Source organism: Brassica oleracea, chromosome C6 (assembly GCF_000695525.1).
Source record: "Brassica oleracea var. oleracea cultivar TO1000 chromosome C6, BOL, whole genome shotgun sequence".
Classification (NCBI taxonomy): domain Eukaryota; kingdom Viridiplantae; phylum Streptophyta; class Magnoliopsida; order Brassicales; family Brassicaceae; genus Brassica; species Brassica oleracea.
Window position 1 is genome coordinate 3,885,213 of NC_027753.1, and position 25,382 is coordinate 3,910,594.

The 25,382-nt window shown below is 33.8% G+C and overlaps 2 protein-coding genes across 2 annotated transcripts; one reads left to right on the forward strand and one right to left on the reverse strand.

Annotated features, from left to right (window-relative positions):
- Positions 1-8,634: 8,634 nt before the first annotated feature.
- On the reverse strand, positions 8,635-12,655 carry LOC106297255. The gene is made up of 4 exons (XM_013733533.1): positions 12,319-12,655; positions 11,525-11,996; positions 11,109-11,431; positions 8,635-11,024 (listed from the first exon to the last, which is right to left on the reverse strand). The coding sequence occupies exons 1-4, from the start codon at positions 12,653-12,655 to the stop codon at positions 8,635-8,637; spliced, it is 3,522 nt and encodes a 1,173-aa protein (XP_013588987.1).
- Positions 12,656-16,828: 4,173 nt separating this feature from the next.
- On the forward strand, positions 16,829-18,614 carry LOC106298431. Its single transcript, XM_013734557.1, has 5 exons — positions 16,829-17,212; positions 17,311-17,504; positions 17,583-17,856; positions 17,952-18,028; positions 18,116-18,614. Exons 1-5 carry the CDS (start codon positions 17,038-17,040, stop codon positions 18,389-18,391), a joined length of 996 nt encoding a protein of 331 aa, XP_013590011.1. The 5' UTR covers positions 16,829-17,037; the 3' UTR covers positions 18,392-18,614.
- The last annotated feature ends 6,768 nt before the right edge of the window (positions 18,615-25,382 follow it).

A 25,382-nucleotide genomic window follows, 5' to 3' on the forward strand; every position in this document is an offset into this window, starting at 1 on the left:
AATGGATTTGAGGTTAAAGGGAGGATGGGGGTTGGGGTTTTGAATATATATGAAGTAGAAGATAAGGAAGATGGGGTTTGGGGTTTCGGATTTTAGGGATTTAAACATAATCCTCGTGATTTCCTCGTAAATTAACGAGGAACTTACGATGATTTTTAAAAATAAAGAACGCGGGGCTTGTTAATTCCACGTAAGCCGTATTCGTCGTAAAAAAACTCGTAATAGGAAAACGCAGGGCTCGCTCATTCCTCGTAAATTAAAAAGCGGGTCTCGCTAATTCCTCGTAAATGAACGACCAATTAGGGACTACCGTTGTAATATTTGAAAAAAAAAAAGAAGAAAGATACTGGAATCACAGGTGGGAAGAAACAAGGCGAGACCTACGTAAGTCTAGCCTTGTCTCCGCCCACATGTGTTCCAGTATCTTTCTTCTCCTTCTTTTTTTTCAAATCTTTCTAATTTGAGAAGCAAACTGGTGAGTAATTATCTCTGATTTGAGAAGCAAATTGGTGAGTTTATCTTTGATTTGAGAAGTAAACTGGTGAGTAATTATAGGAAATTTTGAAAGGTTTTACGACCAATTAGCTTCGTCTCTTTCCTCGTAAATAAAAAAGTGGGCCTCGCTAATTCCTCTTAAATGAACGAGGACGTTACGAGGAAACCAAACGTGGGCCTCGCTAATTCTTCGTAAAAAAAACACGGGCCTCGCGAGTTCCTCGTAACTTTACGACAAATTTACGATGACCCTCGTCAAAAAAACACGGGTCTCGCGAGTTCCTCGTAACCTTACGACATTCATAATTTTCTATATATACACGCGAGCTTCTCACTTCCATTTCGTCTCAACTTCCTCTCTCTTTCGTAGCAATGGTACGCTCTCTCTATTTCCTCTCTAATTTGATTAGTTTAGGGTAGATTAGGTGGTTAGTGTAGGGAATTTAGATAGGTTTATGGATTTTATGTTAGTTAGTGTTGTTTAGGTGGTTAATTATAGAATTTGTTAATTATTGTTGATGTTAATTTTAAAATTAAATTTTTTCCAGACGGTTCGAAAGAACAGACTTACTCCCATTATAGAGAGATGTTCGGTGATCATGGTAGTCGTTTAGACCCGTCTTCTTCAGCTCCCGGTTCTTCTTCAGCTCCCGGTGCTTCGGGTCCGGAGACTGTCCCCGAAACTCAGTCGGTGAGCATGGTAGTCGTTTAAGCCTGTCATCTTCTTCAGCTCCCAGTTCTTCTTCAGCTCCCGGTACTTCGGGTCTGGAGACTGTCCCCGAGACTCAGCCTTCTCAGAGAGTCTCTCGGTCGTCTTTGCACCACCGCCTCCTCATGATCATGTGCCTCCTCCGATGGCTCCTTTATGGGGGTCAATGAGAGGGTGAAGAAAGCGTTTAACGCGAAGGCGAAAAAACGCTTGTTGGACACGGCCTCCAATTGGAAGGGTGACTGGATCGTGAAGGGGTATGAGCGTGGCAAACCCCTTGAGCTCACCACGGATGTGTGGGATGGCCTCATTCGTTATTGGTGGGATCCTGACGCCATTAGAGTCGCCGAATCTTGCTCCGCCTCCCGTCAGACGGTAGATGAGCACGGCCACGTGCCGATGCTCCACTCTACGGGTCAAAAATTCCACGCCGGTGTCCGTCTGGAAATGGTAATTAAATATTTAATTTAATTAATTATATATATATATATATTCTAACTTTCTTAAATGTTTTTTAGGCCAAAGAGACTCCCGTCTCTTTAGCAACTTTACGAGAGGACCCACAAGAACAAGGCGGGCCAATTTCTAGATGCTAGGTCCGAGCAAATCTTCAACAACTTGGTTGGTCACGTTGAAGACCGCCAGACCCAACTGACTCAGCAGTCCACCGACGGATTACCCGTCACCTTATCCACACTTGAAGTGGATAAGATTTACGAGGAGGTAAATTTTTTGAAATTTTAAATTTTTTTATTATTCATTTAATTTAACTTTAATATTTTACTAACAATATTTATTTTTTGTTTTTAAGGTTGTCCATAAGAAAAAGGGACGTACGTTGGGGATTGGTTCCGTCAACGATGTTCCGAGAGCGACATCGTCTTATGGTCAGAGACGGGAAGATGAAGTCACTCAGCTGCGTAACGAGTTGGACTCGACGCGAACTGCGTTCACAGCTCGTGTGGGTGGAGTCGATGGCTTCTTGGACGTTATAGCGGCCACAAATCTGGAATGGGAGTCCTTGTTGAGGAACATGCGACACATAATCCCATTCTAGGCGAGTCATCATCCGACACACATGCCGACGCGGATGTAGAGAGGAGGAGTGACGAATTCTCCCGGGCGATGAACGACCCGTAGTTTTTTTTTTTTTACTTTTTGTTGGTTGTATTATATTCAAAACTTATTTATGTATAAAATATTTTCGTATTTTTTTATTTTTAAATTAGATTTTATTAAAAAATTAAATAATTTTTATTATATTTTTTAATTCTGGAAATATCAAAATCGAAGTAAATTCGTAGCTAAATTACGACTACTTTGCGTCGAAAAGTTACGAGGAAGTAACGAGCGAAATATTTACGTTAACACTACGAGGAAAGTGTAACGAGTATTTTACGTGGAAAGATTTACGTTGAATTTACGAGGAAAGGGTTGTGAGGTATTTACGAGGAAACGGTTGCGAGGTATTTACGAGGAAATGGTTGCGATGTATTTACGAGGAAATGTAGCGTCCTCCTTACGTGGAAAGTTTACGTGGTTTTTACGACGAATCTTGTTTTTTTTACGACGAAATTTTTCCTAGCTAATTTACGACGAATTGGCGAAGAAATATGCGTTACGACGAACGAATAACGACGAAACGTGTTTCTTTGCTAATTCCTCGTAAAGTCTCTTTTACGAGGAAGTTACTACGAATTTGGCCGTCGTTAATATTATGTTTTCTTGTAGTGTGATGGTGATGCTTCAGCTGGTTGGAGGTGGTGAAAGACCGCAACACTAACGAGATGTGACGGCTAGGTCATTCGGGGAAGGAAGGGAATGCATATAATCATATATATACCACTAATCACGACAAACCATGCAAGGGTTTGGTTCAAATAATTAATTAAATTCAAACCAGTTGGTTTAGAGAACCAGAGAACCGGGTCGTTACAAAAGGGCTTTGCCAAGGCGGTTCAATCTCTCGGTATTTGTTTATCATGGTGATGAAGGGACTGTCTAGAATGCTTCAGCTCATGGCTGATGCAGGCTCCATCAGGTTGCACCCACAATGTTCAACTCCAAAGATCACACATTTGCTCTTTCAGATGACTTATTGGTATTATCAGACGAATGAAATTTCAATATTGATCTTAGTTGTCGCATCTCAAAGGCATTAGTTGTGTATTGTGACAATATCAGTTCACTTCTTCTCTCTCACAATCCACAAACACCAACGTACTAAGCATATTGAGATAGATATTCATTTTGATCGAAAGAAAATAGCTATGTGATAAGTTTGGGTACTACATCTTCACACCAGTTTGTAGATATCTTCGACTAATCTTACCATCTTCAGCCGGATGATGTAATTCTAGAAGTTGATAGAATATAGATATTTTTTTGGTAAACTGATAGAATATAGATATTATGTTAGTAACAACTTTGTTTATATATTGTTTTGTACTATTTAACTCCCTTATTTTTGTGTAACAAACTTGGCTATTAACTCTCGTAAATAAGAATGTTTTCCTCAAGAGATATTAATCAAATTTCATATATTGATCCAGCTATTGTTTTTAGAATTTTTTTAAAAAATATATATATACAATTCTGAATTTCCTAAACGGAGTGCAACTTTAGTCTTGTAAAACGCATTTTGTAAACAAAAGTTAATCAGATCAGTATGTCTAAACATTTTAGAAACTATTAGTTTATAGATGCAAAACAGCTCATTTTCACATAATGTGCCCATTTAGACCCCTAATTTCAAGTCTGTTTTAACATTATTAAGTCTGCTAATTCGAATGTGTTTGTTTTTGTCTGTAAATCATAGAAAAAAACGTAATTGGATGATAGTCCAGGTAATATCTTATGAATAATGGTTGTCATCTATCTAGATTCACATTCAGATCTCAGCATAACTTCAGTTTAAACAAATGAATTCAGTAGGACCCTAGTATACAAATAGAAGTGACGTAGCCGAAACAACGAATTGTTTTAAAATAAATCCTAAGAAAATACAAAGTAGTTTTTTTTTTGGTAAAATGTTAAATAATACAAAGTAGATTCTTTGACTATGACTGTCCGACAAAATCAGTGGAGATGAAAGAAACCGATGTGGATCCAACGCAAGGTCCAAACATCCATGTTTGGTACTGGTGTTGTATATCATGACATCAAATATTGATATAAAAATATTATACATATATATTTTAAACCATTGGTTGATGGGCAAGATTCTTATATCTATGAAAGAGTAAAGTGAGAATCCAACCAGCATAAAATAAATAAATTAATAGATAGAGATTCGATTGGCCTTTCCAAAATATTTGTCTCGGTTCATAATTTCGAAGAATATATTGGCAGAGTGACATACATTTTTTTCAATAAAATGTATCTGCATGTTTGGTTCGTCAGACAAGACTATTCCTCTGCACATGACATGGTGAGTCAGAATATGCCTACCTGCATCATCCATTTTTTTTTTAATTAAAAAATGCATCACTTTTTAAAAATAATTGATTTTAAAATAACTAATTCAGACAAATGAATATAGTTTCGTCTAAATCTCCCAAATAGGACTAAAATATAGATTTTGAAATGATTAGCGAAGAATAGATAGAGAAGACTAAAAGATTGACATTCTTTTACTAAGTGCTTTCATATTTTCTTAGTTAGCAAGAAATAGTTGATATTGGACAAAATGATGAGTTTAGAATTCTATATTAGCCACTAGTGGACACGTGTCCGGTGTCAATTGGAGCAAGAGTTAGGAGAGCATTTGCAAAAGTGATTCTTTGGACAAAACCTTCAACTGCACAAAAGCTCGAAATCGGAAAGCAGAGAAAAAAGGGTGGAACGAGCAACCACATTTCTTTGTGCCCCTAATCCTATGGTTTTAGTATCTTTGACTTTTGACGCACCACATCTTTGAAATCTATAAGCTTTTCACCGACAATTATGAAAATTTAAATACCTTAACACCGCGTTATTAATTTTGTTGGACCAAACCATTTATCAAGAACACAGAAGAGAGGTGTCTATTAATCTTTGTTTTTAGTGTTGTAATCTTTGTTTTTCTGTCTCTAGAACAATTGTTTATTAAGTATAACATGATGGTCACATAAACAAATTAGCCAATATTTTGAAGTTCTTTTTTCCTAGACTTCTAGTAGCCAAATATATTAGTTTCATTTTAGTAAAAAATATTAATATAACCTAATTAATATTTGATTCTCATAAAAATTTAAATTTGTTTGAACATAAAATGCTATTAAATATGAAATGGTCCAACATTGAAAACGCAACAAATATTAATGTTCAAATAACGTTAAAGATGATAATTTGGACAAAAAAAAATATTTACAAAATAACTATATTCAACAAAATTTTCTTCCAAAAATCACAAATGTGTATTCTTGCATCTTCGAAACTCCTCCATATATTACAAACACGTGCTATTTTCTGGTATAAACCATCATCACCGTAGTAATAGGGAAATTACCAAAAATACCATTTTCAAAATACCACTTTTCATGTTTAAACTAACTACTTTTACCCTCATCGTTAATGAAGGGTAAAAGACATTTATAACCTTTTGATTAATTTTGACAAAAAAAACTAACTAATCTAAACTTAAAACATCAAAATTCTAAACCCTAAATCATCAACTCTAAACCCTAAACCATGAAACATCAACTCTAAACCCTAAACCCCGAAACATCAACTCTAAACCTTAAACCCTAAACCCTAAACCTTCAAATCTAAACCCTAAAACATCAACTCTAAACCCTAAACATAAATCCTAAACCCTAAATCTAAACTTAAAACATAAACTTTAAAACCTAAATCATCAACTCCAAACCCTAAACCATGAATTATCAACTCTAAACCCTAAACCCTGAAACATCAACTCTAAACCCCAAATCCTAAGCCTTCAAATCTAAACCCTAAAACAAACTCTAAACCCTAAACCTTAAACCATATATTTTTCTGAAATTCGAACCCTAAACCCTAAAACCCTAAACCTTCAAAACTAAACCCTAAAACATCAACTCTAGGGTTTTAGGGTTTAGGGTTTAGGATTTAGGGTTTAGGGTTTAGAAATGAAGGTTTAGGGTTTAGAGTTGATGTTTTAGGGTTTAAGGTTAATTTTTTAGGGTTTAGGGTTTAGAATTTACTTTTTAGGGTTTAGGGTTTAGTGTTGATGGTTTAGGGTTTAGGGTTTAGAGTTGATGTTTTAGAGTTTAGAGTTAAAGGTTTTGGGTTTAGAGTTGATGTTTCGGGTTTAGGGTTTAGAGTTGATGTTTCAGGGTTTAGGGTTCGTATTTAAAAAAAAATAGGGTTTAGGATTGATGGTTTAGGGTTTAAAGTTGAGTTTTAGGGTTTAGGGTTTAAATTTCAAAATAGTATAATTCGAAAAAAATTAAAAAAAAATATTTTTTATTTTTTTAGATATTTATTTATTTAAATATTTATTTATTATATATATAAAGAACAAGGGCATAAGAGTCTTTTTCCATTTAATGAAGAAGGTATATTTGAAAATGTCCCTTTAGTGGTGGTAAAAATGAAAAGTGGTAGTATGAAAGTGGTAAACATGTAATTTCCCCATAGCAATATTGTATTACTAAATTTTGATCCGCGCTTGGAAAGCGTGAGTTTTTCCTTGGATTGTAAACAAAATTTTTGAATTAGTATTTTGGAATTGGTGTACATTATTATGTTACAAAATTATTATATTGAAGAAGGACATTAATTTAAAATGATATCATTTATAAATTAGTTTATATAAGATTTTGTATGTACACTCTTATATAATTTTTTTATTAAACCTGGACATTTTATCGGATCCGAAAAACTAACCAAAATCGATCCGGATATATAGTTGTGGTTTGGGTCCGTGTTCAGGGCAAATGACATATTTGATTTTTTTTCTTCAACCCATGGTCTCTGTTCGATTATGGGTCCTACCTGAGACCTAATTGGGTATCCAAAGTACATGGTTTGTGTATATTAGCTATATTTGGGTATTTCAGATTTGTATTTGGTATTTCGAATGTGTTTTCAGTATTATGAATAGTTTCTTAAGTTTCGGATCCAAGTTTTCGATTATAGTTTCGAGTTTCAGATAAAATTTTATTTAAAAAAAAAAAATATTTTGGGTATTAGAAAATGTTTTTAGGTATCTTCCATTCCTTAGGTCAGATTTATGTAAATTTTTTTTTTTTTTTAGGAATTCAAATTTTTTTTTCAGGTATTTGTTTGTGTTTTTGTGTATTTTTTTGTGTATTTAGTAATTTTGGGTTTTCGGGTACTTCAAGTCTTTTTCGAGTTCTAAAAATCTCAAACCAATCTGGACCCGTTACATACCCAAAAATTATAGGTATTTGAATTATGGATCCGGACTCCAAAGGAATCAATCTGAATCCGAACCAAATTTTTTCAAATACCTAGTTATGTCCAAATGTTTAGGATCTGAAAACCTAAACCCGAAAGGAACCAATCCATATCCAACCAGAAGAACCGATGCCCAAACCTACTCTCTCATATTATATTTTGTGTGCATTTTTTAAGAGTTATATTTGTTGAGCTCGTGAGACTTATGATTTACTTGGTGGATTTTGGCAAATTTAATAGTATAGATTGAATATTAACACGAGACAGTGAATGAGCTTTTTCATAATATAGGACAAAAGTATAGAAAGGATGTAGTCTAATGTTACATAGTTGTTGGATCAACGATTGATATAGTTTATTTATATTGGATGAAAGTTTATTTATAATGAGTGAAATGAGTCATGTATGGATCTATATGTCGTATATCATCTTTGTGTAGCAAATGATATGATATGTCGTATAACTTTGTCATGTACCAAAAGATGTGGTGTAATAAATTATTGTTAGAAAAATTTTAGGTAATTTATTGTTAGTCAAATATTATAGTAAGATAAAAAATATTGTTAGTTAATGAAAGGGTCCAACAACCTTTTATAAGTAGATTTTTTAGGATTTTTTTTCCTTTTAATAGTATAGATTTAAAATTTAGTGTTACTGAACTTGACATTTAATAAGATTGAAACCATGATTTTAAAAGATTTTGGAGTTGTTTTAAAATCTCCTGCTATTCAACTAAGACTTTTTAAAATTCTTTTCAAATCACATGTTATTGAACATGGAATTTATGTAAAATCAGTGTAAGCACTTACAAATCTCATGTTATTCAATCAACCATTTACAAAACTTAAATCAAATCCGGTGTTATTGAAAGGTAAACTAATAAAAAGTTATGAGTGTGATTTTGGGATACTTTTTTTGCTAAACTGTAAATATCATATAAATGAAAGAAGATTTGCAAAGCAAGATATAAGTTTGACACATCTTGGCAAAAGAAAGGAAAAAACAAGATGGATCAACAACATCCAAACAATGGATAGCTTAAACACCTATCGAATCCAAAGAACCATAAGTGAACTAAAGAGCTTTTTCGACCTTCTAGATGAGATGATGTTCTTCATCTCCTTGTCAATTTCTCTGAAAACATTTGCAGCAGGTAGTTGGATATTGTTATGAACTAAGTTATTCCTCTGCTTCCATATGTGGAACACAACCGCTTGAGAAGCCAGATTTCGAAGCAGGAGGCTTCTCTTAGAACAGGAAGCTCGGATCCAAGATAATAGCTCATTCCAGTCCGCAAGTCTGCCGTGCGGTCCACTACATCTGGTAAAGATGAAGGACCATACGTCGAAGCTGTACTGACAAGAAAGGAATAGATGGTCCCTGGTTTCAGGCGCTGCATGACAGAAGGGGCAGACAACAGGAATGGCAAGCCCCCATGAGGCCAGTCTCGCTCTTGTTGGCAATCTGTCGTAATTAGTCACCCACATTGTGAACGCATGTTTCGGAAGTGCTCCTTTGAACCACACAATGTCATACCAATCCTGAGCTGCTTGTCTTGGCCGCAAGACTTCCCAAGTGGCCTGAGAGTTAAACACATTCAAAGGAAAATCAGCAGCTTTCCATTCATAAACATCATCAATATCAATAGGCAGTGGAAGAGCTAGAGTTGTTAGATAAGAGTGAAGTTCCACTTCCTGATCAGATCTTGGGTGAGGTAGTGACCAGGTAGACCCATTGATTGCTTCCGCTACCCTCGTCTCCTTTCTTATCCGAAGCGCTCTTGGACCAGCAGCACCTAAGTGATTGATTAGCTGGTCAAATGGTGTCCACACATCATACCAAAAGCTCGTGTTAACGCCATTTCCCACCACCGTATTGCAGAACTGAAGCGCCAGCGGCCTTAGCTTCAGAATTCTTTTCCAAGCCCAAGAATATGTTGGTGATGGCTCTATAGTCCAAAGGGATTTATCAGTGAGATGGACACTCTTGTGCCAATCAGACCAAAGAGAGGGAGAGTTAGACAGCAGTAACCAAATGAATCGCAGGCCAAGGACTTGATTCCAGATGTAGATGCTTCTTATACCCAACCCGCCTTCTTGCTTTGGTAAACACACCGTGGTCCAAGCAATCTTAGCAATACCTTTCTTGTCAATGTTTCCCGACCATAAGAACCGAGCACAGAGCGTTTCTACAGCCGCAATGTATCCCTTAGGCAACATGAAGGCCGAGACCCAGAAGTTGATGAGACCGAAAATCACTGTTCTGAGTAGCTGAAGCCGCCCCGCAAAGGACAGGAGCTTAACAGACCATGCTTGGAAGCTTTTAGTGATCTTGTTCATAAGAGGAGCGTATTCGGAAATTTTTAACTTGCGGCTCATAAGAGGTATACCAAGATATCTAATGGGGAATTTACCAATGGGGAATGCATAGCTAGAAATAGCTTGGGATTCAGAATGGTCAAGTCCCGCAGTGAAGAGCTCAGTTTTCGTTGTGTTCATATGCAGCCCGGACCAGGAGGCGAAATCATCAAGACATTCAGAAATTTCATGGAGGCTGTTACTGCTACCATCAAAGAAGACCATGACGTCGTCCGCGAACATCAAGTGGGATATCTTCAGGTTCTCTGTTCTTGGGTGATAGCCGATGCTACCCGCTTCGTACCTTGAGAGAAGTAACCTCGAGAAACACTCCATGGCTAACACAAAGAGATAGGGAGACAGCGGGTCTCCTTGTGTAATTCCTCTAGAACTCTGGAAGAAACCACCTGTGGAGCCGTTAACCGAAACCGAGAAGGACGCAGTAGTAAGGCATTGAGAGATGAGATTGATATAGCTTTGAGGGATTTCAAGGGCTTTAAGCGATGCCAACATGAAGTCCCATCTAACTGAATCGAAGGCCTTCCTGAGATCAACCTTCAGCATTCCTCTGGAGATTAAGTTCTGATTGTTATAGCCATTTACCAGATAAGTTGCAAGGAGTACATTTTCAGCTAGTAAACGCCCCGGGAGGAAAGCAGATTGGGCCTTGGAGATCATGAGTGGGAGAATCTCCTGTAATCTAGACGCCAGTAGCTTAGCGATCACCTTGTAGACCGTATTGAGACATGAGATAGGCCGAAACTCAGAAGGATGCGACGCATTTGGAATTTTTGGGATCAGAACGAGGTTTGCTGCGTTCCACTGCTTGAGGATGGAGCCAGACCGGAAGAATTCCTTAATGGCCTCCGTTATCTCCGAACCAACCACAGACCAGGAGGCGGTGAAGAACTCAGAAGAGTAACCGTCGGGCCCCCCTGTTTTGTTTCTAGGTAAGGAGAAGAAAGCGTCCTTGATGTCCTGAGATGAGAATTCCTTCTCAAAATTAGAAGCTTGCTCCGCAGAACACTTAAAATCAAAAAGCAGATCGAGGTCACTTTGCTCAAACATGCTTGGAGAAGCTGTGCCCCCCAAAAGATCAGAGAAATAATTCACGCATTGCTCCTAGATTTCTGGTAGAGAGTCGATGCGTGCTCCATTGTCACCTACTAGGAAGTGAATATGGTTGATCGCTTGCCTAGACGCCGCATATCTATGGAACAGACGCGAATTTCCATCCCCAAAAGCTAACCAGGTGATCCTTGATCTCTGAAAGAAGAACGAGGACTCAGCGGTGGATAGCTCTTCCCATTCCTTCATTGCTCTTATCTCCACCTCAGCATTATGGGTGGAAGGGTTCGCCAGCGTCAAGTTCTGAGCGGTCACCAAGCAATCAAGAGCATGCGCTGTTCTTTTTTCAATGCCCGAGTAGTTCTGTTTACTGAACTCCTTGATGAATTTCTTTAATAGCTTCAGCTTACGCGATACCCTAAACATAGCTGACCCTGTGACATTAAAGGAAAATCAGCAGCTGCAAATCATGTCAAGGAAATTAGGACTCTGAATAATGAAATTATAAAACCTGAACGGCTTCTTAGCCTTTGCGGTGGAAGGGTCCAGTAAGATCGAGACAACTGCATGGTCCGAGAACTCTGGGCTACCAAAGTAAGCAACCGAGGAGGGGAGCTCGAAGTACCACTCATCGTTCACCAAAGCTCGGTCCAGTTTCTTAGCGATCGGGTTAAGCTTTTGCTTGTTCCACCATGTGAAAGAATTGCCTCTGAAGTTAAGGTCATCCACACCAGCAGACTGCAAGCATTGATTGAAGTCCCGCATTTTCATGTCCAAATTCAGAGACGCCGGTTTAGAGTGCTCTGAAGGATCTCTTATCTGGTTGAAGTCACCTAAGATAATCCAGGGTTTCGATTTTATACCAAGAGCAGGACCTAGCTCCTCAATCTCATTCCACAGGGTCGTGCGCACATCAGGATCGTTAGAAGCATAGATGATGGAGATGATGATCTTGGATTGAACCGACGGCCAAGTAACCTCGACTGTAATCATTTGGAGAGACTTGGAGATAATAGTAACCAACACAGAAGGATGCCAAACCAGCCAGATTTTCCCAAGGGGAGAGAACTCGTAGTTGCTCTCATAGGACCAACAAGGAAACAGCTCCGAAGTAAACTTTTTTTTTTTTGATTTTTGACATGAGTCTCTAGGAGAGCACCAAAAAGGGGAGAGTGCTTCCTACACCATTTTCTTAATCCGCTGCGGTGGCTTAGTTTATTTAAACCGCGCATGTTCCAGCAAAAAATGTCTGACGACATAAAAATTAGTTGATTTTGGGGCCCTTGCCCCTATTTCCTTTCTGACCTGAGAATCTTTTCCTGTTGCGGACCACTTCGAAGTCGGGCTCATGTTTGCTAAACTCACCCTCCTCCAGTTCAGAATCCGAAGAATCAACATCAGAGGAGTCAGCTTGCAGCTCAGGCTGAGAAGAGCGTGAGGTAGCAGAAACACTTCTTGGAAATTTTGAGAGAGTCCCACCAGTCGTGCCACTAGGTTCTCCTCTGACCGTATCTTTCTCAGTGCCCAATTTTGACTGTAGAGTAATCACCTCTAAGCTAGTCTTGGTGTGAATTATAGGAGGAACATGGCCATTCGGAGCCTGCTCAGAAAGAGGTGGAATCGGCGCCTTTTGAGGGTCCATTTCCACCCATTTCTGCTTATTTCTTGATCTACTTCTCCTTGTCTTCCTTCTCCTAGTATCTTTATTTGGTCCTTATTTGGGATACTTTGAATTCATTCTATTTAAAAAGTGTCGCTGTTAAATTCTTACCTCTACATTTGTTATTTGGAAGATTTCAAAATAAAAATTAAAGATGAACAAAGAAAATATATACAAAAGACAACTGACGGCAGGGTTGTCTCTCTCTCCAATTTCATTGGCAGGTACAAAACTTTTATTTCAATCCAAACCCAGAAGACCGATCACTTCATCCATGGAGATCATCTCAAACCCCATAAAGCTTCTTCCTTTGTCAATAAATCATCACTATTCTGTTCATCATCTTCTTCCTCTGCTTTTCTCCCGCCATGGTTGCTGATGACCTAAGATGCCTAACAGGAATCCAGACCTCTCTCACCGACCGTCAGGAAGTTCTAAAATCATGAAACTTCGCAAACATAACTCTCAGGTTTCTCTGAAACTTCGTCTGCGCGTCTCGAACTTCGAGACATGGGTTGTGGAAGAAGAGAAGCTTCTTGTTTAGTATTTTAAGCTTCTACACACAATTAAAATCTTGTAATATAATTCATGTAATACTTATGAGTAACGAAGTTGATTACTGCAGAAAAAATAAATGCATTGATAGAAAGACTCGTAGCAAATCACCTGAATAACTCCGAACTGTTTAGAAAATAGTTTACCAAATCATCTATAGATTTTATTTTAGTTTTTAAACTTTAACAAAAATCACTTAAATAATTTCAAAACTCACTTAAATCCCACCAGAATTAAAACACCCCACAACTCCTCAAAATCCTCACTCCAATACATCCCCCTAAAGTTGTACATGATTTTAGAGTCTATGGAGTTTCTTAGTTAAAAAAAAAAATTAAAACTCAAATATCATGGTTTTAAGTGATATTATATAGCGGTTATCTGATTATTTAAAATAATCTAGAAAAACAAATCAGTTCAAACTTTAGATTGAATACACAAATTATAGAAATATCTTGTCTTCAAATACAAATTAATTTAATATGATTTGAATTTTTAGTTTATATAGTAAAAATTAAAATGTCATAATATATTATGGAAATATCTTGTCTTCAAATCTCTTATATATTAAAAGAGAAACATTACAACATTTGAAATAGCCATGTGTCATCACCACAATCATTTTCAGAATCTCTAGAGAAATAAGTTGGTTTATCTAAATATATGATAAGCTTTTTATTAAACTAACCATAAATTAATTATTAATATTATTTATTTTTTCCTTAAATAAAAGTAACTAAATTTTCTAATATTGCTAAGGTATATATGACAATTAATGATTTTGAATAATATAGATTTGATAAAAATTAATGTATCCTCTTTCATGTTTTTAATTTTAACTTATTAAAATAAATTAAACAAACAAATTGATCATATAATAAAAAATTAGATTCTTCTGTAGTTATGTTTTTAATTTAAAAAATGACCTATAAATTATTAAAAATGTGAAAAATTCTCGCATTGAAATTTTTGTGATCCATGGTTTAAAATTTTTGTTATGACAAATTACAAATGATTATAAAATCATATAAGTAGGAATTCTCATTTAATAAATATTAAGATTAAAAGACATAAATATATATATATACTAATATTGTTTAAATTAAAACCATGTACGATATAAAAAATACATAAATATTTTAATTTCAAAATTTGCTTTGAAATTTTTATATTTTGATAAAATATTTGAATTTTTTGATAATTTAATATTTAAATTTAAATTTTGTATTATTTTTAAATTTTTTTTTTTATAAATTACTAAAACTATTAAACATTCCAAAATTTTGTTATCATTGATTTAAATTTTTGTTATAAAAAGATACAAATGATAAAAAATAATAGGAGAATATCAATATAAAAACATACTATATATCTATGTTAATATCATTTAAATCTAATTATATATAATATAAAATAGAAAAATAATTGTTTGGATTAATAAAATTTATTTATGTGTTCATACCAATTTAATTATATGCGTAATTATTACTAAAATTTTAATTATTAAATATGTATTTATTATTTTATAATATGTAATATATATATATATATATAATACGTAAAAATAATTTATATATAATGTTTCTCCCGCGACTTGCACGGGTCTTAACCTAGTACAAATTAATTTAATATGATTGGAATTTTTAGTTTATATAGTAAAAATTAAAATGTCATAATATATTACGGAAGTATCTCGTCTTCAAACACAAACTAGATTTTAGCCCGCACGTCCGTGCGAATATTTTTTCATTTTATAAATGTATTTTATATTTCTTATTCGGCAATATTAATATATAGTGATTTGTTTAATGTATTTTACTTGGTTATTAATTTTAATTAATTACTAATATATTTTCGAGTTAGGCACAATAAATAAAAATATTAAATAATCAAATAGATAACCTCTTTCGAAATATGTTTTTTTTTTTTAATTTATGCATTTTTCTATAATACATTTTTAAATTTTATTTATTTATATTATAGAAAAGAAATGTGCTTAAGATAATTTATATTTACATGTTGTGTTTAAAAAAAATATACTTTAACATATATTATTTTAGTATTTTACGTGATTAATAAGTAAAAATATTGTTTTGTTTAAATAATATAACTCTATTATTTTAGTAAATTTTATACATAGTATCATCTATCATATTATTTTAGTAAATATTATTTTAGTAAATTTTATGAATATAGGATATTTGTTTGGATATTATGATATTAAGTTTTCTTTTTATTTTTAATTAAGATTTCAAAATATTAGATTGATTTAAGTTTTACAAAGGTTATTCTTTATTATCTTTGATTTTATCTTTTGTAAAATTTGAAATATTTTCATTTTAAGTTTGAATATTTATTTTCAAAATTTTATATTTTGTCAAGAAAAATTTAAAAAATTACACTACTATTTTTGAGTTTGGAAGATTACATGAATTTTGAATTTGGTTTTGTTACCTCATTAATAAATTGTTTTATAAAACAAATATTTGAATTTTTGGTGATATTTTCTAAATTTTTCGCAACAGATTTTGTTATAAATAAAAAAAAGTTATTCTTAAAATTTGATTTGTCACTAATATTTTAAATGAATTACTAAAATTTTATAGTTTTCTAGTAACATATTTTTAAATAGTATATTGAAATAAAGGTTATTATATACTATTATATTTTTTACATAAACTTTTTAAACAATATATTGTTGAGAGTTTCAAAATAAATAAAAAGATAATATATAGTTGTAGATATCAAAGTTTAACTTCTATTAATAAATTTATTTTGTATAAAATATTATATAGTTTACGAATTTTAACCAATTTTAATGATGAGTGATAATTTATTTAAATGAAACATTTTTTAAAAAGTAAATTTTGTTAATTTACATATTTAATATATTTTCCATATTTAATTCATATAGCACTTCTATTTTTATATAATACAGAATATAAGTACACAATTTATAAAAAAATAGTATATAATTTTATTTTCTTGTTTTATAATAAAATTTTAGTTAACATTGATTTATAACAATATTATATTACTAATTATGAAATTAATTAATATGTTATTTTTTAAAAAATAATTAAATTTTTAAGTGAGAATTTATTAGATTTTTTTTTCAACAGATTTTGTTATAATTAAAAAAAAAATTCAAGTTTATAGTTGGTTTTATTATTAATGTAAATAATCAAAATTTTCATATTAACTAATTTTTTTAAAAAAATAAGACCCTACATTAGTAGATTAGATTAATCTAATATGGTTTGAATTTGTTTCAAAAGAAATGTATGAAATTACAGATCTAGAACCTTTTAAAGCAAATTAAGCCAGAAATTTCGAGATTACCGAATCAGGTTTTAAGCCACTAGTTTTAAGAAAATGGAATGTGAATGATGATCATAATAAAGCATTGAGAAAAATCACGAGTTTGGTATGAAGAATAAGACCGAGTCAAGTCGCGAGTAACATGTAAAACTCGAAATAGAGCGAGTGAGAATGTGAGAGATACGCGACGAAGCGAAGAGTTTTAGATTTTTTGGTATCTAAAGAGAAAAAAAAAAGAAGAAGATACCCCACAACAATATACAGAATCTTCTCTACTGTTCTCTTCCTTCCTTCAATCTTCTTCTTTCATCATCACCTCTCTCTCTCTCTCTCTAAACCATTCCATCTTCTCTTTCTATAAAATCTCTTCACACAGATCTGTTCTCAGGTTGTTTCAGCTCACACTCGAACAGGGACAAGTTTGAGTTTTTCTTTCCAAGTTTAAAGATCGAGACTTTGAACTTAAAAGATCGATTTCATTTTTGTCGATGGGTTCGTTAGGAGATGAGCTTAGTCTAGGATCGAGAAGACACTGTTCGATGCCGACAAAAATCTACGGGTTTCCGACAAAGATCACGAATGTTAAAAAGCTTGAAGAAGAGAAGATGAAGATCCAAGGCAGTGATCTTGAGCTTCCTCTCTGTTTGCAGATCCTAAACGATGGTCTGTGTGATCTCATTTTAACAATTTTGCGGATCAGAATTTGATTTAGGAGAATGCTGAAACTCTGTTTTTTTTTTTTTTTTTTTTTTTTTTTGCAGCGATTTCGTATTTGAAGGAGGAAAGCAAGAGATGTTCGGAGATGGATACTCAACCATTTTTGAAAGATTTCATCTCTGGAGATGGTCCATTGCTGAAAAGAGAGGAGAAGAAGCTTCTTCAGCTGTGGAGAGAAGATGATCACATCTCAAACGGAAGATTCTCAGACACGAACAACAAACTAGATGATATTGAGGTAAGAGTTCTGACATTGAGACATCATTTTGGATGACTACAGGACAAGGATTGAGTTGGTTTGGTCTAATTGTTGCAGATAAATGAGGAGAAACCTTCAAATGGCTTATCTATGTTGTTGAAGACTCCAGAGGTGGAAACCGGTTTAGGTCTCGGTTTAGCATCTAGCTCGATGTTTAACGGAGGAAGAAGAAAAGGGACTGCCTCTTGTGGCTTTACCTCCAACGTCTCTGTGCCACAGCCACCACCATATCTTCAGCAGCAAGCGTTGTCGCGGAAGCAAAGAAGGTGTTGGACTCCCGAGTTGCATCGCCGTTTTGTTGATGCATTGCAACAGCTCGGTGGTCCTGGAGGTAAGAAGACAATCCATCTTGCTGTTCTTGAAGTTTGGTCTTACTTAACTGCAGAGTGTGTTGTAAGTAATCTTTTGTCTGGTTGAGTTTTACAGTGGCAACTCCAAAACAAATCAGAGAGCATATGCAAGAAGAAGGCTTAACAAATGATGAAGTGAAGAGTCATTTACAGGTAACTAAGTTTAGAACTTTGAATCTTTTAAGTAACTGTTACTAATACTAACAACCAATCTTTACATTTTCTCTGTTATATTTGTAGAAGTACCGGTTACATATCAGGAAGTCTAATTCGAATCTGGAGAAACAATCAGTAGTTGTTTTAGGGTTTAACTTGTGGAACTCATCATCGAAAGAGGAAGAAGAAGGAACCGGTGAAGGAAGAGAATCATCAAAGAGAAACAACTCGCAGTCTGATTCTCCTCAAGGTCCATTGCACTTACCTTGTACAACAACTACTACAACAACAGGTGGTGATAGTTGCATGGAAGATGCTGAGGATGCTAAATCTGAGAGCTTTCAGATATGGAGAGATTGAGATCTCCATAAATCTCAAAAATCATTTTTCAAGAACTTCGTTTTTGTTATTTTGGATTCACTACTACTGCTAGTAGTAGTTAAAGAGAACAATAATTATAGAAAGGACATATAGGTTTATATACATATAGAAAGTGAGAGAGCAGAAGAGTGAGGATGGTTCAAACTATTTTTGTGTACGGCATTTTTGGTTGGGTTTTAGTAATAATCTTTCTATTTTGTTCTATTATATACTCTTTCCATTTCTTAAAGTTACGTATTCCAAAGAAAAAATTTGTTTTAAAAAGATCCATTTTTTACATTTTCAATGCATATTTTATTAACTAATTGCAAACTTCAAAAAACTTAATTGCTTTAGTTGAATTTTTATTGGCTTAAAATTATGAAAAAAAAAGATAAACACAAAAAAATATGTAGAATATATATTAACTAGTTGCATGTTTGGGTTTCTTGATTTGGGAGGCATATAATAACAGGAGGGACATAAGCATGTGTTGTTTTTACAATCTATTGCATTCGTAGAATTCATATTTTGTAACTTTACGGCAGCAAGTCTAGGAAAATATAAACACTAGAATTGAAGTTAAATTGAAATCTTTTAAATTCCACGATTCAGTAACCCTTCTTAGGGCTTAGATTTTGGGTGAAGTTCAATGGTAGGAATCTGGATTTGAAGAGATAAACATATTATTGATAGCATTTAGATACAAGAGATAAAAACGTGTGCATACAGAGAACTACCTCACATGTTACGCAGATAGAATATTAAAATATAGGAACTTTCATATAGGCATCATTTAATGTTGCGCAGTACACTAATAAAATCTAAGTCAGCTGGGACTGGGCATCCATCAGCATCCCAAAAAACGGCTGTCGGAGCATCTGCGGTGATAAGCAAAACGGACAAAGCATAAAGAAGCAAGAGATCTTACCAACGAAGTTGTGGGGGAGTCATGGTTGGTTTTCAAGAATTGATGAGAGAATTGGAACTAGTTAGATATGTAAATTCGGCGGATTGGAGCTGCGGAGAAACTAAGGATTTTTAGTTTATACTTGGGCCATTAGAAATCTGGGCCTGTTTAGAAACCCTATAGTTACCATAAACAAATAAGAGAGCATATGCAAGAAGGCGGCTTAACCAACGATGAAGATGAGGTGAAGAGTCATTTACATGTAACATCACTGAAATAAAAGTTATTCTGATTACAACCCATCTTCACATTTTCTCTGTTATATGTAGAAGCACCGGTTACACATCAGGAAGTATAATTGCATGTTGGAGTTTTTGGATTTGGGAGGCATAATAATTGGAGCCACATAGGCATGTGTTGTTTCTATTCATATTCATATATGCCTTCGACCCAAAGATATGCTTTGAAATTTTATTGATTTCTTTTATATATGGTTTTAAATTATGTTCTTTAACGTTCACCTAATCATGCGGTCGTTCGTTCATTCAATCAACTAGATAAGTAGTTATTGTTTTCTTAACACAAGTGAAACTATCAACGTCAATATGAATGATTGTATTGATATGTGTTTGTACAAAATATATACGCAAGTACATCGAGGGTTTTGAGTCAAAGATATACACATAATCTACTTTCTATATTTACTCTCTACAAATAAAGATTCATGGATTTCTTGAAGCTCAAGAAACTAGTTAGTGTTCGGCATTTAAAAAATCTTGGCCAGTGCGTTCTCCTGGAGTACGGTTCAAACGAACTAACCCATCTCAAAGTACACTAACCAAGATTCGAAATGTATGGTAAGATACTAAGGCAAAATTTCCCGAGAGTATCATAATCATGTATTTGTCTTGAGCAGTTTCAGCAATCCAAAGAGTGCTTTCAAGTATTTTAAGCCCTGTTCGTTTTTATGTTGGATGATGCATCCAGATGCAAATTTTTCATTTAAACACTACTACATCAACATCAGGATGCAAAATCCATAACATCTAAAAATTTTTAGATGTAAAAATTTAAAGTTCAGATGCATCATTTGCATCTCAAAATCAAACTCTTAAATGCTCTTTAATACAATATAAAATAGCTAGTTTATATTAATAATTATATATATATATATATGAAACTGTAAAATAAGATTTTGTCTGCAAAAACCCTAAAACATTTTTTCTCAAAATCATAAATCAGATTCTCTCGCTAAAACTGTAAAATCATATTTTCTCATTAAATTATGTCTTTCCTCCAAAACCAAAACCAATGTTTCCCTTCACAGATTCAAAATCATGTTTTCCCGATAAAATCTTAAAGCGCATTTTCCACTAAAACCATAAAAGCGCATTTTCATCAAAACCACAAAAATCATGTAATCTTGCCGGAACTAGAAAACACATTTTCTGTCAAAACTATAAAATCACATTTTCCTGCCAAAATTGTAAAATCACATTTTTCCATCAAACTGTAAAATCATATTTTCCCTCAAAACCGAAAAATTATGTTTTCTTGCCCAAACTGTATATAAAATTTTATCGCCAAAATAGTAAAAACACGTTTTTCTGTCAAAACTGCAAAATCACGTTTCCCGCTAAATTTGTAAAATCATGTTTTCCCCACAAAAAAAAAAACATGTTTTCCCGGAAAAACCGTAAATCATGTTTTTCTGTCAAAACAGCAAAATCATATTTTCCGCCTAAACCGAAAATCAGATTTTCCCACCAAAACCACAATATCAGTGTTTCCTGCCAAAAAAAAGTTTTTCGCCGAAACTGAAAAAATATGTTTTCCCGCCAAAACCGAAAAATCATGCTTTCTGTCAAAACCGAAAATCACATTTTCCACATAAGCTGCAAATCGTATTTTCCCACCAAAACCACAAAATCAGGGTTTCGTACCAAAATAAAATAAAATAAATTCGCCAAAACTGGAAAATCACGTTTTCTCGCTAAAATCATAAAATCATGTTTTCCGCGAGAACTGCAAAATTGGGGTTTTCCATCAAAAGTCAAAAATTAATTTTTTTCGCAAAATCACAAAATTAAGTTTTTCCGCCAAATTGTCAAATTGGATTTCCTGCTCAAAATCGTAAAATCAGATTTTCCTCCAAAACCATATACTCGAATTTACAAAATTTTATTTAAATATAATAATAATTATACATTTATTCAAATACAATACTTAATTATCAATTATATGAATTACCTAATATAAATCATGTCGCTTTTAGTCTTTTTAACTAATAATATTTAAATGCTATTAGAAAATATATAGACGGACAACTTAGCATCTAGGTGTTGTATCTATATGCAAATACAAATTACAAAAACAAACACATTTGGATGTAACATCTGGATATTTTATTGGATGCTGCACGCAGAACAAAAATGAACAACTTATTGTTGCTGCAAATACAAACTACAAAACGACCAAATTTAGATGTAATATCTGGATATTGTATGCAGATGCTGCACCCAAATACAAAAAACGAACATGACCTAGGTAGTATTTGTTCTCGTAACAATGGATCCTCATATTCGAGATACAGCTCTCGTTTCTTTTATCCTCGAACGACCTGTTAACATTTTCGCCTTAGGAAACTGAGGGAAAACCCTAGCCGTCAAGAAAAAAAGAGAGAAATTCTTTTAGTTTCAAGCCGATGGTCGGAGGCTTCTATAGCTCCGACATCGGTTTATTTGATTTGCTTTGCTTTTTTTTCTTTGATTTGTTTTACTTTGTATCACTTGTTTGTTTGATTGTCAGTTTGTTTTAAATCTGACAAAGTTTTTTATGGTTCTTTTGTATGTTTCTTCCAATGGATTTGGTAAGACAAAAACTTCGGTTCAATTGAACAGTTTAAAAAAGGTAATTGACAGATTTACTGCGGATGGTGGCGACGAGTCTTACCGGCTTCAATCGTTGATGGTTTTTCATTTGATGGTGATGGAGTTCTTGCTACAAACTATGGTTACTTCGAAAGACATCATGAAATTCTGTGGAATGGTAATCTCTTTGACTCTATTATTTTCAATAGAGCAATATAAAGAGTTGTCTCGTCTCGGTGACTCCTACTGGAGTATTAAAAAGAGAGTGGCAATCATTCCCGATTCAGTTTGAAACGTGGTGTTTTTGGATTAATATGAAGATTATTTCCCTTGAGATTCAACTACACGCAAGATAGATTTGTGTTAGTTTACTTTGGATCCCTACTGGTGTATCAATTTTCTATATTTTTTTTGCTAATTTTCATTGTTTAGAATTTACTTTGGATCCCTATGTATCAATTTTCTATATTTGTTTTACTAATTTTCATTGTTTAGAATTTTTTGCCTAGAAGGCTTAATAATACAATTGACAAAAAAAAAATCCACAACAAATTTGAAATGGGTTTAGAATTCTGCATGTCTTTACGTGAAATGGGTTTGAGATAAATTTGAAATCTTTTGTGAACACAAAAAAAATCCACAACAAATCTATAGGAAACCGATCCGGTTCTTCATTCTGATAAAAGACCAAGAAATTGGATTTGTGAATTGATTTCATTGACCAAAAAAGCTTGAACAAGCCAACAGCTAGTGCCTTATAAGACATAGAAATCTTCCTCTGTTATTGTTTCGTCCATGTGTGCATCTGGCAATCTCTGGTATCCTCTTTTCCCCGAAGAAGTATGCTGCCAAAAGTGCATAAACCATCTGAAGACAACAAGGTATGCTTGCGGCTTTTCTTAACTGGGGTTCTTAGTTTCGGATAAGAGATGGTTCTTAGCTTTTCTTAGATTTTAACTAAGAAAAGTTAAGAACCGTCTCTTAAATAAGAGATATAAAAGCCGTCTCTTAACTGAAAAGAGTAAAAAAGAAAAACAAAAAAATGTCAAATCATAAGTTAAGAACCTCGGCTAGGAGACCGGGGTTAATCATGCCCTAACAAGATCACTTGATTAACAAACTATCAAAGACATGTGTCTTCCCTGCCATCGAGTCCCTTCCCTTGACCTTAGGTTTCAGAGTGCTGTGATTTGTATGGTAGTTTAATTTTCTCTGAGCGGGTTGTTCTTGCTCAATATATCAAGAGAAAAAAAACTGAGACTACTTTTTTTTTATCATCTTGTCAGTTCTATTTCAGAACAGAACATTCTCGGCCTCAATAGTTGCCTGAGAATCCAATACAGAGTGAGAGATCCAATACAGAGAGAGTAGCAAGATCGACTGAACAGCTGGTGATCAAATTGGATAGGCTAAGATCTTCAAGCCAATAACAACTCTCCACTTATTGTTATTTGAATTGTATGAAATGAGAGCTCTAATATGCTTTTAAGAAGTTCAAATTTGCAGTTATATTTTTTTTTTTTTTGAGAAAAACACTTTTTTTTCTTCTGATTTTCAAATTTGCAGTTATTTAGTCTCACTTTGGTGTAATATAAAGAGACAGAGTGTTTTTGTTTCTCTTCATGCTTTGTACAAGTGTAGCAGAGTCTTTTCTACTCTGTTGAGGTGAGGATCAGTTTCTGGAACCTATAAAGAAGAGCAACTAATCCAAACAAATTTATTTTGACTGACGATACATTTTGTTGCTATTGACAAATTAATACTTCTGGCAGGCTTTCCATTAATGGGATTATCAGTCAAGCAAGGGTAAGAACTGAAACACAGCACAAGTAATCCATTCAAGTTTAGAACCTTAGCAACCGCCTTGAATGATGTTAACGAGCAATGGAATTATATTTAGTTAGTTTTCTTCAGTGCTAAAAACCAAATTTGTTAATGTGAGGGTATATATATATCCAGCTAAATCAATCTCTGAGCAACAGGTTGATCATTTATATGTACGCTCTTGGATTTTGAAAAAAATGATAAAGATGTTTGAAACTTTCTAATCACAAAATATACCGTTTAAAGTTGGATACGAGAACCAGCCATGTGAGTGAAGTTTCAGTCACAAATTTTCCAATAAAAAATATAAACAACTTCTATTTGGTAATGGAAGATTTCTGATTTTCTTTTTCTTCTGTTTTTCCTTACTTCTTGCTCTGCATTATGTAAATATACCTCTACTCATGAAATCATGACTTGCTTCCGAAGATACATTGACCTAGTTCTTTACATTTCAAGAATAAAAGAAAATGACTAGATATGGACAATTCTCCATTTTTAAAACGAAATATTTATATTTTCATGAAATTGCTCTTCTTTTGTATTTCCATTCTCTTATATATATATATATATATATATATGTTTGCATCTCAGCTGTAATACAAGTATTATCCTTTCTACTTTCAAAAGTTATCTTTAATTTTCTTTTTAAAAAAAATGAATATCGGTTCATTCCTTTTCAGCGATCCATTAGATCCTGCTTTGATCTAAAACAGTGCATACTACTTTGGGGACAAAGAGTGATGTTGAAGGTAATGTGAAATTACATGAGGATGGGTGGTGTGACAGCTGAAGAGTTTCAAAACGGTAAGGAAGTGGTAGTATCTGACTTAAAAAGGAAGGCGATGAATACAAAGTTACCCTGAGGTGTTCAAACAACACTGCATACTACTTTGGGGACGGTTGGTGTACCATGAAACTTTCACTAGATTTAGAAGAAGGAGAAACTCTGAAGCTCTATTGGTATAAAGATTTTAAGGTATTCGTTATTCTCAATTTTAATCATAATGTACTACATGTTCCAGTGTAGTGCACATATGCATCTTCCTTTATGTTTCTTTTACTACTTTAAATTTCTCTAGCTATGTTTTGGATTTTATTTATATTGTCCTATCCAAGTGTTTTTTATTTTAAATAAAATTAATTGGAATACCTTGAGTTCAAGAAAACACACCTCTCTTTCAGACCAGTTTTATAAAGCAGTGGCTTTCACTGCATGAATGTCGTCTCTTTCAAAAGTTTCACCACTTGTTTATCTTGAATGACACTCGCTCTCAGCCTCTCAGTTTTGTTGTAGCCTCTCGTCGCTTTGCAGATAAAAGCGTTGAATACGCTATTTTTTCCTTTAAATTACTTACAAGTGATGGCTGACAAAAAAACTTACAAG